Source organism: Microcebus murinus, chromosome 20 (assembly GCF_040939455.1).
Source record: "Microcebus murinus isolate Inina chromosome 20, M.murinus_Inina_mat1.0, whole genome shotgun sequence".
In the NCBI taxonomy this organism is placed as follows: Eukaryota; Metazoa; Chordata; class Mammalia; order Primates; family Cheirogaleidae; genus Microcebus; species Microcebus murinus.
In genome coordinates, this window is record NC_134123.1 from 2,743,749 (window position 1) to 2,758,477 (window position 14,729).

Genomic DNA, 14,729 nt, shown 5'->3' on the forward strand with positions numbered 1-14,729 from the left:
CTTATGTTTTCTTTCTTTTCTTTTAGGTCTCTTTTATTCAAAACCTTGTATTTTGTGTAGAAAGAGTTTACCGAGTTCCTGACTTTGGTGTCTGGGAAAGAGGAAGCAAATATAATAATGGCAGCACAGAGCTACATTCAAGGTAATTCACTGATTTCTGAGTTTTCAAATTTAAATGTATGGAATTTTAATATAAGTAAAAATCAAAGCATTAAACTGGAATTGTGCTATGTTAATTTTCAATACTGTTTTTTTCTACATGTTAAATTTGCTTAAAATTAAAGCAAAAGAGTCTGCTTTCAGTGCCTAAAACCAGGCTCTGGAAGGGAGCAGCCATCTTTCCCAGCCTCCCTAGGTGTCAGTACCTGCATATCAGCCTTCATCATTAATCCACAGCTTGGCCTTTCTGCTCAACCAAGTCATTTTCTTTTTCCTCTTTGAAATTACATTATTTGAAATGTGAAGTACATTAAAATTTCCAAACACCAGTTGTATGTGCATTGCATGTAAAATACATTGTATGTAAAATTTACATTGTATATAAAATTCCCTTCCATATTATAGAGCTGATTTTTATCCTAACCACAGATTCTCATACCCCTTGTATAAAGCTTGATGTTCAGTGTCATCTGTAAGAATAGTATCTTGAGCTGTGGTTTAGTGCATATGAATAAGCAACAATAGCTGATGACTGATGTTAGTAGTTTATGAATTTCCTTCACTCCTTAGAGTTAGGGAAATAGCTTTAGTGACTGATTGCACTTTTCATATATTCTAATTTTATGTCCAGAGGGTCATCTTTTAACCAAAAATGTGGCTCAATAAATCTTATCCATGTTGCACTAAAAGATGCAATAATTTAAGCTAAGGGTTATCACTATAAGTCAGTTTGGATTATTGAGACTTAAATGAGAGAAATAGTGTAGGACAGTGTTACCCAACCTTTTTGGTACCAGGGACCAGTTTCATGGAAGATAATTTTTCCACGGATCTGGGGGGGAGATGGAACTGAGGCACTGGTGCAAACAATGGGTAGATGGGGAGCAGCTGTAAATACAGATGAAGCTTCACTTGTTCTCCCGCCTCTCACCTCCAGGTTCCTAACAGGCCATGGACTGGTATGGGTCCTTGGCCTGGGGCTTGGGGACTACAGGTCTAGGAAACACTGGTTAAGAAGACGCTGCAGTTTCTATACTCCATATATATATATATGTGTGTGTGTGTGTGTGTGTGTATATATATATACACACATACATATACACATACATTTAACATTGATCTTCTAATTGTCCATGGTATAGCACTTTACAATTCCCCAAAAAGCTTTACACTTATGCTTTTTCAAATATTTCTGAGCTCAGGTCTCCATAAGTGTGTTTTGGTTGTGCCACTTCTAGTGCCAAAAGGATATATTTTGAAACTGCAGGAGAACTGAGTTTCCTGGCTTAGCTCTCCATGGATGCAGTGATGGCAGTAGTGGAAGGCCAGTGTCTTCCTGTGCGTTGGCCTGGGAAATCAAATGTAGAGCTGCTACCAGCCAGGGATCAAGTCACAACTCTTAGTCTACTGTTGCTATAGGACACCCCAGAACTGTACCAGTCTTGTTGGATGTGTTCTTTATTGCTTAATGCAGTATCTTTTTTATAACCTCAAGCTGTTCTCATAATTTCAGAGGTTATAATTTTCAGCTTGAATTAATATATTAATACTTGCTATCAGTGTGTACTTCTCTTTTCCTTCTGACTTTTTCTGCCACTCTCCATCTCTGTGCTTTAATAGGACGCATAGAGGGAACAGAGCACAATCTAACTGTTGCCTTGGTGCTCACCAGGGCCTTGGCCAAAGTTACTGGCTCTTTTTCACTTGCCACTCTGGGTACATCTTATCTAAGAGCTCCCTATATCAAAGATTTCCACCCCTGAGCCCCCAGAACACACACATGCCCCTCTTAGGTTGAAGACTCCCTCTTCAGCAGCTGTGCTCAGTGGTCCTTTTAATAATGGCAGTCTGTGGCCTGAACAGTTGTAAAATATGTTTAGTTCAGGCAAGGAACATTACTGCCTTTTATATAGGGGAAAGCTAATATTTGGTTTTTTGAGTTTTGTGATTTCCTTCTGCCCCTGGCCCCCCTCCTTAAATACAGTTCAGTAGGTGATAGAACCAGAACTAGAATCTGGGTCATTGACCCCCAAATCCAAAGTCAGTTTTGCTATATCACATATTTTAAAGTCTTAACAAATTTTCCTAAAGTGTGAAAAAATAGCAGAGTGTAAATTCTGTAGAATTGTTATAAGTTTCAAGGATATCTTCATTTAGTAATTAGTACAGCTTGATTCAGCTTAGTGCTTTGGTCAAACCCTTCTTGATAATGCCCTGCTTCAACAGGTTTGCTGGTATCCCTTTTGTCCAAATTCTTGAATTATTTAGTATTTCTTAGGTAAACCCCCCAATTTTTTTCTAAACAGTACTCTGCTTACATTTATCAAAACCTCATTCTAGCAGTAGCCTCACCCTTTTGAAGGTTTCAGTAACGGGATCTATTGCTCTGAGCTCCTATGACTCCCTTGAAGTGTTTCCTAAGCAACCACCCTGGTCTCCAGACTTTTCTGTTTATTTGACTGTCCCCAGGCAACATGTCCCTTTCAGTTACTCCTAGGGTGTCTGGAGTTCTATCAGAAAATGTTCTTTTCTCCTATTTAGTCTCTTAAGTCTTTTATAAATGTCCATGTATTTTTAAATATTATGCCATTAGATTGAATCACATTTTTCTCCATGTATTATTTTGGTACCTATTTATTGTAGTAGCACTATTTCTTAACCTTCAGAGTTACCTATCCAAGTAGTCTTCTCAGCCTCTCCAAGTTTAATTCAAGTATTTTAATCTTTAAGTTTCCTCCTCCTCATTAATATAAGGACATTCCTGCTCCTTGGGACTGCCTTTACACCTAAGCTTTCTATTTGGGGAAAGAGATGAGTCTCCGCTATAAAATGTGAATTGAATTTCAAACCTTAACTTTGAATTTTTTGGCTATTGGGAAACAAATAGGAAAGACTGTACTTAATTTAGTGATGTGGATATGTGCCCAAGTGGAAAGAAATTAACTCCTAAGTAGAACTTTACATTTAACAACATAATTTATTTTTTTACTTTGTTAAATCCTGTTTGTGATACAAAGAAGATTGTAGAAGCAAAACGAATTAAGATCTGATTTTTCAAGTTTTTTAAAACAGTTTTATGTTCTGTTCCCTTGGCTTTTCTAATAAAGAGAGTCATCACTAAAATATCAGATAAGTAACCATCATAGCACCACTTTATGCAGTTTAAGATGCTTTTAGTGACCATTTTATTCTATACAGTGCTTATTACTTAAAGTAACTACTTAGTCTTCTTAAGCCATTTTTTTATGTTTCACACATTGAACTATGATAAAAGCTAAAGTCCATCCACTCTGTTTCATTTTATGTATTTTTGCCATACTGAACAATTCATGAACGTTCATTAGAACCGTAGTGCTGTAAAGTCCTTTTCTTCTAGGAACTATGATTGGGTAGCTCAGAGAGTTAAAGCATGATGTTAATGAGTAGGAGATTGTGAATTTAGTTCTCATGCCTGCTAGTTACTTTTGCAGATTCCATGATGGGTATTAAATGACCTAGTCCAACCCATCTTTTCTAGAAAAGCTGTGATTTATGCAACAAATCACTTTATTAGTATCTCTGAAGCAAATGTCACTTTATTTTAGCTCCCTTAAGAATGTTAGAATAAAAGATGTTGAGGTTACCACCTTGTAAGAATCAAATCAGTAAATGTTCTGTCGATAATAGTTACATAATATTAATATATTCAGTAACTAATAATAGAACAATTTAATTTTCTGAGAATGTCTTGTACCATTAAACAGTTTTAAATTCTTACAACAAAATATTGTATTTGCTAATAAAATGTAAGATCACACTAGGATTGTGTTTGCATTTCTAAATAGCTTACTGTTGCCAGAGATTTAAGTAACCAGTGGTAATAAATTAACATATTTGCGAATTTCCAACTTCATTGGCAAAGAAAGTTAAAATGGAAAGAATTCAATAAACATTTACTCTAGTCCAGGTATAGTGTTTATTTCTTTTATAATGCTGTATTTAGAAGACAATTTCTAATTTCACCCCATAACTGTCTTTTAGCATCACTGTTAAAGACAGAACCTTGAGTTGACTACATTGTATTTATCCTCCAGTACCTGATTTCTTATGTGTTTGATTTTTGAATAAGTTATTTTCTTCTCACATTTCAAAATATTGTGAACAGTGTTAATAAAACATGTGCCTCACCCTGTAAGTTTGAGTTTTCTGGTACTACTAGATTAACTGAAAATAAATATTTATGCATTGTCATCAGTAACACATTCTTTCTTATTAGTTTTATTTTCATAGATTTAGGGGGTAAAAATGGTTTTTTGCCAGAAGGATGAATTGCACATTGGTAAAGTCTAGGCTTTTAGTGTACCCATCACCCAAATAGTGAACATTGTACCCAATAGGTAATTTTTTAACTGCATCCCCTTACACCCTCACCCTTCTGAGTCTCCAGTGTCCATTATGTCATTCTGTATGACCATGCTCATCTATTTCTTAGCTCCCATGCATAAGTGAGAACATACAGTATGTTTTATTATTATTCCAGAGTTATTTCACTTAGGATAATGGCCTCCAGTTCCATTCAGATAGCTGCAAAAGATATTATTTCATTATTTTTCATGGCTGAGTAGTATTCCATGGTGTGTGTGTGTGTGTGTGTGTGTATGTATGTACATGTTATACACACACATACACATACCACTTTTTCTTTTTCTTTTTTTATTTATTTCAGCATATTATAGGGGTACAAATGTATAGGTTACGTATGTTGCCCTTGCCTTCCCACAAGTCAGAGCTTGAAGCATGTCCATCACCCAGACAAGTGTGCATTGCACTCAATATGTGTGTATATACCCATACCCTCCTCCCCACGCCCATCTGCCTGATGCCCAATAAATGTTATTCTGATATGTGCACTTAGGTATTGTGTTGATCAGTGAAACCAATTTGCTGGTGAGTACATGTGGTGCTTATTTTTCTATTCTTGGGATACTTCACTTAATAGAATGGGTTCTAGCTTTAGCCAGGAAAATACAAGAGGTGCTATATCACCATTGTTTCTTAAAGCTGAATAGTACTCCATGGTATAAATATACCACATTTTATTAACCCACTCATGTATTGATGGGCATTTGGGTTGTTTCCACAGCTTTGCAATTATGAATTGTGCTGCTATAAACATTCAAGTGCAGATGTCTCTTTTACAGAATATCTTTTTATCCTTTGGGTAGTGCCCAGTAATGGGATTGCTGGATCAAATGTAGTTCTACTTGTAGATCTTTGAGGTATCTCCATACTACTCTCCACAGAGGTTGCACTAGTTTGCGATCCCACCAGCAGTGCAATCGTGTTCCTATCTCTTTGCATCCATGCCAACATTTATTGTTTTGAGATTTTTTGATAGGGCCATTCTCACTGGAGATAAGTTATATTTCATTGCAGTTTTGATTTGCATTTCCCTGATGATTAGAGATGTTGAACATTTTTTCATATGTTTGTTGGCCATTATTCTGTCTTCTTTTGGAAAGTTTCTGTTCATGTCCTTTGCCCACTTTTTGATAGGGTGGTTTGATTTTTTTTTCTTGCTGATTTTCTTGAGTTCTAGATAGAGTCTAGTTATCAGCCCCTTATCAAATATGTAGCATGCGGAAATTTTCTCCCATTCTGCAGGTTTTCTGTTTGGTCTCGTGACAGTTTCTTTGGTTGTGCAGAGCTTTTTAATTTGATCAGGTCCCATTTATTTATTTTTGTTGTTGCTGTGATTGCCTTGGGGGTCTACTTCATAAATTATTTGCCTAGGCCAATGTCTAGAAGAGTATTTCCAATGGGTTCCCTCTAGAATTCTAATAGTTTCACACCTTAGGTTTAAGTCTGTTACCCAGCATGAGTTGATTTTTGTGAAAGATGTGGATCCTGTTTCAGTCTTCTACATGTGGCTATCCAGTTTTCCCAGCACCATTTATTGAATAAGGGTTCTTTTCCCCAGTGTATGTTTTTGTCTGCTTTGTCAAAGATTAGATGGCTATATGAGGATGATTTTATATCTGGGGTCCCAGTTGTGTTCCACTGGTCAATGTCCCTGTTTTTGTGCCAGTACCAAGCTGTTTTAATTACTATAGCCTGTAGTAAAGTTTGAAGTCTACATTTTCTTTATCCATTCATAATTTGATAGACATTTATATTGGTTCCATATCTTTGCAATTGTGAATTGTACTGTGATAAACATACAAATTTCTTTTTTGTAAAATGATGTCTTTTCCTTTGGGAAGATCCCCAGTAGTGGGATTTCTGGCTTGACTGGTAAGTCTATATTAATTTCTTTGAGGGATCTCCATACTGTTTTCCATAGAGGTTGTGCTAATTTACATTCCCACCAATACTGTATAAGCATTCCCTTTTCACTGCATCCCCACTAGCATTGATTGTTTTTTGTCTTTTTAATAATGGCCATTTTGACAGGGGTAAGATGATATCTCATTGTGCCTTCAATTTGCATTCCCTGATGTTAGTCATGTTTGGCATTTTTTCATATATATGTTGGCCATTTGTTTTTCTTCTTTTGAAAAATGTCTACTCATGTCTTTTGTCTACTATTTAACATTTTTTTCTTGCTGATTTGTTTGAGTTTCTTATAGATTCTGGATATTAGTCCTTTGTGAGATATATAGCTTACAAATGTTATCTCCCATTCTGTAGGTTATCTTTTTACTCTGTTGGCTATTTCTTTTGCTGTGGAGAAGCTTTTTAGTTCAATTAAGTCTCATTTATTTTTATTTTTTTTTATATTTGCTTTTGGGGTCTTAGTTATAAATTTCTTACCTAGGCCAATGTTGAGGATAGTTTTTCTTAGGTTTTCTTCTAGAATTTTTATGTTTTAAGGTCTTACATTTAAGTCTTTACTCCATCTTGACTTAATTTTTATATATGGTAAGAGATAGGGATCCAGTTTCATTCACCTGCATAGCTCTCCAGTTTTCCCAGCACTGTTTATTGAGTCGATTGTTCTTTTCCTAGTGTATGTTTTTGTCTGTTTGTCAAAGATCAGTTTATTGTAGGTATTTAGCCTTATTTCTGGGTTCTCCATTCTATTCCATTGGTCTATGTATCTACTTTTATTCCAGTCCCATGCAGTCGTAGTTACTATCACCTTGCAGTATAATGTGAAGTTGGGTAATGTGATACCTCCAAATTTGTTCTTTCTGCCTAGGATTGCTTTGGCTACTTGTGCTCTTTTTTGGTTCCATATGAATTTTAGGTTTGTTTTTTTTTTCTAATTCTGTGAAAATGATGATGTTATTTTGGTAGGAGTTGCATAGAATCTGTAGATTACTTTGGGTAGTGTGGGTGTTTTAACAAAGATTTTTCCAATTCATAAGCATAGAATGCTTTTTGTTTGTATCATCTACAGTTTCTTTCATCAGTATTTTGTTGTTCTCCTTGTATAGATCTTTCACCTCCTTAGTTAAGTAAATTGCAATATATTTTATTTTTTTGCAGATATTGTAAATGGGATTGAATTCTTTATTTGATTCTCAGCTTGGTTGTTATTAGTGCATAGAAATACTACTAATTTGTATATATTGATTTTGTAATCTGAGAATTTAATGAATTCATTTATCAATTCTAGAAGTCCTTAGAAGCAGTCCTTAGTGTTTTCTAGGAATAAGATCATATCACTGGCAAACAGAGATAGTTTGACTTCCTCTTTTCCAGTTTGAATGCCCTTTATTTCTTTCTATTGCCTGACTCCTCTGGCTAGGACTTCCAGTACTTTGTTGAATAGAGGTGGTGAAAGTGGGCATCCTTGCCTTATTCTAGTTCTTGGGGAGAGTGCTTTCAGCTATTCCCCATTTTGTATCATGTTGGCTGTGGGTTTGTCATATATGGCTTTTATTATTTTGAGGTATGTTCCTTCTATGCCTAGCTTGTTAAGGGTTTTTATCATGAAGGGATATTGGATTTTGTCAAATGCTTTTTCTACATCTATTAAGATAATCATATGGTTTATGGTTTTAATTCTGTTAATGTAGTGAATCACATCTGATTTATACATGATGAACCATCCTTGTATCCCTGGGATGAAACCCACTTGACTGTGGTGAATTATCTTTTTGATGTGCTTTGGATTCGGTTTGCTAGTATTTTGTTGCGAATTTTTATATGTACATTCATCAAGGTTATTGGTCTGTAGTTTTCTTTTTTGCTTTGTACTTTCCTGACTTTGGTGTCAGACTGATACTGTCTTCATGGAATGAATTAGGGAGGTTTCCCTTCTTCTTGATCTTTTTCAACAGTTTCAGTAGGATTGGTACTAGTTCTTCTTCGTAAGTCTGGTATAATTCAGCTGTGAATCCATCTGGTCCTATGCTGTTTTTCAGTTGGGAGATTTTTTTATTACTGATTAACTCTCACTACTTGTTATTGTTCTGTTCATAATTTCTGTTTCTTCCTGATTCAAGCCTGGGAGGTTTTATGTTTTCAGGAATTTATCCATTTCCTCTAGGTTTTCTAGTGTGTGTGCATAAAGGTGTTTGTAGTGGTCTCAGTTGATCTTTTCTATTTCTGTGGTATGAGTTGTAATGTCTACTTTTTCATTTCTGATTGAGCTTATTTGAATCCTTTCTCTTGTTTTCTTGGTTAATCTAGCTAGTGATTTATTGATTTGGTATATCTTCTCAAAGAATCAATTTGTTGTTTCATTTAATCTTTGGGGGTTTTTTGTTTCAATTTCATTTAATTCTGCTTTGATCTTTGATATTTCTTGTATTTTGCTAGCTTTGGGTTTATTTTTTTTTTCTTTTTCTAGTTCCTTGAGGAATGACATTAGGTTGTTAATTTATGATCTTTCTGTCTTTAAAAAAAAACAGAAATTTATTCTCTCACAGTTCTGCAGGCTAGAAGTTCAACATCAAGGGGTTGGCAGTGTTGGTTCCTTCTAGGAGCTATGAGGGAGAATCTGTTTCACATTTGTCTTCTAGCTTCTGGTGTTTGCTAGAAATTCTGTGGAATTCCTTGACTTGCAGCTGTGTCACTGCCATTTCTGCCTCTGCCATCACATGACCTTCTTCCCTCATTTCTTTTTTTTTTTTTTTGAGACAGACTTTTGCTTTGTTCCCTAGGCTAAAGTGCCGTGGCTAGCTCACAGCAACCTCAAACTCCTGGGCTCAAGTGATCCCCTTGCTTTAGCCTCCGAAGTAGCTGGGGCTATAGCATGTGCCACCACGCCTGGATAATTTTCTTATTTTTAGTTGCCTTAGTTGCCCAGATAATTTTTTCTATTTCTTTTTCTTTTTTTAAGTAGAGACAAGGTCTCGCTCTTGCTCAGGCTGGTCTTGAACTCCTGAGCTCAAGTGATCTTCCTGCCTTGGCCTCCCAGAGTGCTAGGTGTTTCTGTCTTTTTGATGTAGTTGTTCAGTGCTATAAAGTTAAACTTAGCACGGCTTTTGCTATATCCCAGAGATTTTGATAGCTTGTATCATTATTATTACTCATTTTTGAAAAGATTTTTAATTTCCATCTTAATTTCAGATCATTCAGCAGCAGGTTATTTAATTTCCATGTATTTGCATAATTGTAAGAGTTCATCTTGGAATTAATTTCTGGTTTTATTCCACTGTGGCATGAGAAGATGCTTGATATGATTTCAGTTTCTTTTAATTTGTTGAGACTTGTTTTGTGGTCTAAGATATGGTCTTTCTTGGAAAATATTCCATGTGCTGATGAGAAGAACATATATTCTGCATTTTTTGGATACAATGTTATGTAAATATCTGTTAGTTCCATTCATTCTAGAGTCCCACTTAAGTTCAGCAGGAACACATCCTTAAGCCAAAAAAACAGTTGACAATGAATGTTTTTACATGAACAGTCCAACTATAGAATCCCTAGGGGGCTCTTCTATTGATTCTAAGAGTCTGAAATTCTTGTGCTGATACCAAGGTCATTTGGTTACTATTTTGCAGTAAGCAAAACTAAGTATTAATATTATTGGCCTAGTTGTTCTGGCTGCATGGTAGAGTTAGGATCTGACTAACTGAGAGTTAGGCTCTTTTAGTTAGGCTCTTTTCTGGTTACCTAATGTTACAAATAAACCACTCTAAACTTAGAGGCATAAAACAACAATATTTTATTACTTTTTAGTCTCATAGTTCTGATAGTTTGACTGGGTAAAGGTAGGTATTTGTGTTTGTCCTCACTGTGGCTGGTGCTGGAATTATCTTGAAGCCTTCTTCACTTGAATATCTGAGTGTTCACGGGGACCTTGGCAAGAGCTGTTTGCAGGAACGTGTGTGTGAAATTTTCCTTATAGGCTTCCTTACAGCATGGTGGCTGGGTTCCAAAGTCCAGAATACCAAAACAGAGGATTAGGTGGGAGCTGTTTTTCCTTTTATGACCTAGCCTCAGAAACCATACAGTGCAAATTCCACCGCATTCTATTTGTTAGAGTCACTAAGACCAGACCATATTCTAGTGAGGGATATTGGACTCCACCTCTTGAAAGGGAGGAGTATCAAAGAATTGACACTTTAAATCACCATGTGTTCTTCACTTGGATTTTATTCCTTTAGGTTTCAGTCCTTGTCATTTCTCTCTAAAACAACTGTGGATCTGCAAAAAGCCTGCTGCTGTTGTCTTCATTATACTATCATATGAATTATCATAGATTTTCTTTAACTACAGAAACGTCAAGTAGTTCCATCACTGGCAGGAGACCATCACTGGCAGAAAACCTTCACTAGCAGTGAGATGCTAGACTGCAGATTTGAGTCAGTAGGGTAGTATTTGAAATATAGATTATTGGCTCCATTGTTCTTGGAAATCAGGGTACATTTGTCAGCATAGATTCTTGTAGGGAACAAAGTTCACCAGAGACAAAGTAGGATAGAGTTGAAAACCACTTACACTTAACTTCTTTGGGCTTTAGTTTCCTCATCTGAAAAGTAGAGGGAATTAAGAAAAGAAGTGTAAGACTTGTTCATTGAAAACTACAAAAAAATATTGAAAGATTTGAATAAATGGAAAGATATCTTTTATTTAATGCAATCTATATCAAAAATCCATATGTCTTTTTTGTAGAAATTGATGAGCTGATTGTAGAAGTCACATGAAAATGCAAGGGATCCAGACTAGCCAAAACAACCTTGAAAAAGAACAAAGTTGGAGTAACACGTTCCAATTTCAAAGCCATTGTGAAGTATAATAATTAAGATAGTATGGTTATGGTCCAAGGACAGGGAAATCAAAGGAATAGAATTAACAGTCCAGAAATAAACCCATACTCTATGGTTGATTGATTTTGACAGAGGTGTAAAGACAATTCAGTGGGAAAGAATAAATTTCAACCAGTGGTGCTGGAACAATTGGATGTCCACATGCAAAGAAATTAATTTGGATCCTTACCTCATACCATATAAAAAAGTTAACTTGAAACAGATCAGAGACCTGTGTGTAAGAGGTAAAAGTGTAGAACTCAGAAGGAAACATAATTGCAAATCATTGTGACCTAAGATTAAGTAATAGTTTTCTAGATGTGTAACACCTGTAGCACCCACAATGTGTGTGTATATATAGATATAGATATAATTTTATTCTGTGATAAATGCCTAATAGTGACTGCAGTTAGGGTCATTTCCTAATTGTATGTTTAGTTTTTTAAGAAATCATAAAACTTTTATGCATTCCCACCAGTAGCTATTTTTTATTTTAGTCAGTCTGATTGGTTTATAGTAATATCTGATTCTGATTTTAATTTTCATTTCCCAATGGATAATAATGTTGACCATCTGTTTATGTGCTTATTTGCCATCTGTATATCCTCTTCAGTAAAATGTTTCTTTATATCTTTCACCCATTATCTAGTTAGATCATTGTTTATTGTTGATTTTGAGAGTTTTTTATATATTGTAGATAGTAGTCTTTTGTCAGATATGTGTTTTGCAAAATTTCCTTCCATCTATAGCCCATTTCTCTATCCTTTTAATAGAGTCTTTCACAGAGCAAAAGTTTTAAATTATGATCAAATTCAACGTATTCATTTTTCTTTTATGGGTTGTGCTTTTGGTGTCCAGTCTGGTAACTCTCCACCTAGTTCCTGATCCTAATGATTTTGCCTGTTTTTTTATTTTTTGGGTTTGTTTTTTTTTTTGTCCGAAAGTTTTATAGTTTTGCATCTTACATTTACATTCATGATCCATTTTGAGTTAATTTTGTATAAGGTGTGAGACTTAGGTTAAAGTTTTTGTTTTTTGGTTTTTTGCCTGTGGATGTCCAGTTGCTCCAGCACCATATGTTAAAAAACTATCTTTCCTCCACTGAAATGCTTCAGTGCCCTTGTTAAAAATAAAGTGAACATATATATGTGGTTCTCTGTCCATTCTTCGTCAAAACCTCACAGACTTGATTACTTGATTACTACAGCTATAGAATAAGTCTTGAAGTTGGATAGACTCATTCCTCCCACTTTATTCTTCATTTTCAAAATTGTTTTAACTATTGCAGTTTCTTTGATTTTCCATATAAATTTTAGAATAATTTTGTCTGTATCTACAAAAACTCTTACATGAATTTTAATTGCATTTGGCATTTTTATTGTTGAGTCATTGATTCCATGAACACAAAATGTATCTCCATTTATTTAAATCACCTTTGATTCCTTTCATCACCATTGTCTCATTTTTAGCATGAGACAATGCACATGTTTTAGTGCATTTACCCTTATTTTTCTTTTCTTTTTTTTTTTTTTTTTGTTGGATGATTGTAACTGATATTGTGTTTTTCAGTTTGGATTCCATGTTTTCATTGCCAGTATATAGAAATACAGTTTATTTTTTAATGTTGATATGTATCTTATGACCTTCCTATACTCACTTATTGATTAAAGGAATTTGTTTTTTGTTTTGTTTTTGTTTTTTTTTAAGATTCCTTGGGATTTTCTACATAGATAATCATGTCATCTGCAAACAGGGACAGTTTTATTCCTACCTTTCCAGACTATATTCCTTTTATTTCCATTTCTTGCACTATTGGTGGTCACATGGAACTTCCAAACATTAATGGTGAGAGCATACATCCTTGCTTTGTGAAGGCATTCAGTTTTTCTTTCACCAACAAGTCTAAGATTAGCTGTAGGATTTTTGTAGACCAAATTGCAGAATTTTCCTCTATTCCTATTTTTCTGAGTTTTTTCATGAATGGATGTTGATTTTTGTCAGATTCATTTTCTGCATTAATCTACATGATCCTGTGGTTTTTCTTCTTTTAGCCTTTTAATATATTGGATTATATTGATTGAGTTTTGATTATTGAACCAGCCTGTATCCCTGGAATAAATCCCACTTAGTCATGATAATAAGTCATTTTGCATGTTGCTGAATAATGTTTGCTGATATGTCTTTAAGAATTTCATTTCTGTGCTCATTTGGGGTATTGGTCCAAGTTTTCTTTTTGTGTACTATCTTTGTCTTGTTTTGATATGAGGGTGTAATGCTAACTTCATAAAATAAAGTCTAAATGTTTCTTCTATTTTATGAAAGAGATTGTATAAAATTGGCATTAATTCTTCTCTAAATGTTTGGTAGAAATCTCCACTGAAATTATCCAGGCCTAGAGATTTTGTTGTTGTTGTTGTCATTTTAAAATTAAAGATTCCGTTTCCTTAATAGTTATAGGGCTATCTGATTTATCAGTTTTATATTGGGTGAGCAGTGGTAGTTTATGCTTTTCTAGGAATTGGTTTTCATGTCTAAGTTGTCAAATTGATGTGTATAGACTTTTTTGTAGTGTTTTCTTACTATTCATTTGATGTCTACAGGGTCTGTAATGATATCTCCTGTTTTATTCCTAATATTGGTCATTTGTGTGTATTGTCTCATTTTTTTGCTAATCTTGCTAGAGGTTTGTCAATTTTAATGATTGTTTCAAAAAACCAGCTTTGTTCCTTTGCTTTTCCCTGTGGTTTTACTTTTTGAATCTCATTGATTTGTGTTCATATCTATGTTCTTTCCCTCTGCTTTGGGTTCATTTTGTTCTTCTTTTTCTGGGTTCTTAGGGTTAAGGGTTAGATAATTGATTTGAGACTTTTCTTCTTTTCTAATATATGCATTTAGTGCTATAAATTCCATCTCAGTACTGCTTTAGTTGTGCTATACACAAATTTTTGATATATTTTCATTTATGTTCAATGCATTTTGTAAATTTTACTTGAGACTTCCTCTTTGACCCATGTGGATTATGTAGAAGTCTATTGTTTTGTTAATAAGTTGGAGATTTTCCTGTTATCTTTCTATTATTGATTCTAGTTTGATTCCACTGTGGTCAGAGAACATGGTGTGACTTCAATTCCTTTAAATTTTTTGAGTTTTTTTTTTTTTTTTTATGGCCAGGATATGGTCTCTCTTGGTATATGTTGGTGTGTACTTAAAACAATGGTGTATCCTACTCTTTTTATGCAGAATTTTCTAAAAATATCAGTGGATCCTATTGGTTGATGATGTTTAGTTCTATATCCTTGCTGATTTTCTGTCTAGTTGTTCTACCAATTGTTGAGAGAGAAGTATTCTCATCTCCAACTATAACTGTTTTCATCTGTTTCTCCTTTC

The 14,729-nt window shown here is 34.6% G+C and overlaps 1 protein-coding gene across 6 annotated transcripts in view; it reads left to right on the forward strand.

Moving 5' to 3' along the window:
- Window positions 1-14,729, forward strand: part of PHKB (phosphorylase kinase regulatory subunit beta) — a 211,332-nt gene that overhangs the window by 66,268 nt on the left and 130,335 nt on the right. For all 6 annotated transcript variants that reach the window (XM_075995604.1, XM_075995605.1, XM_012773843.2 and 3 more), the window contains one exon: window positions 27-142. In XM_075995604.1, coding sequence (XP_075851719.1) covers window positions 27-142 — 116 coding nt within the window. The remainder of the gene's footprint in view (window positions 1-26; window positions 143-14,729) is intronic.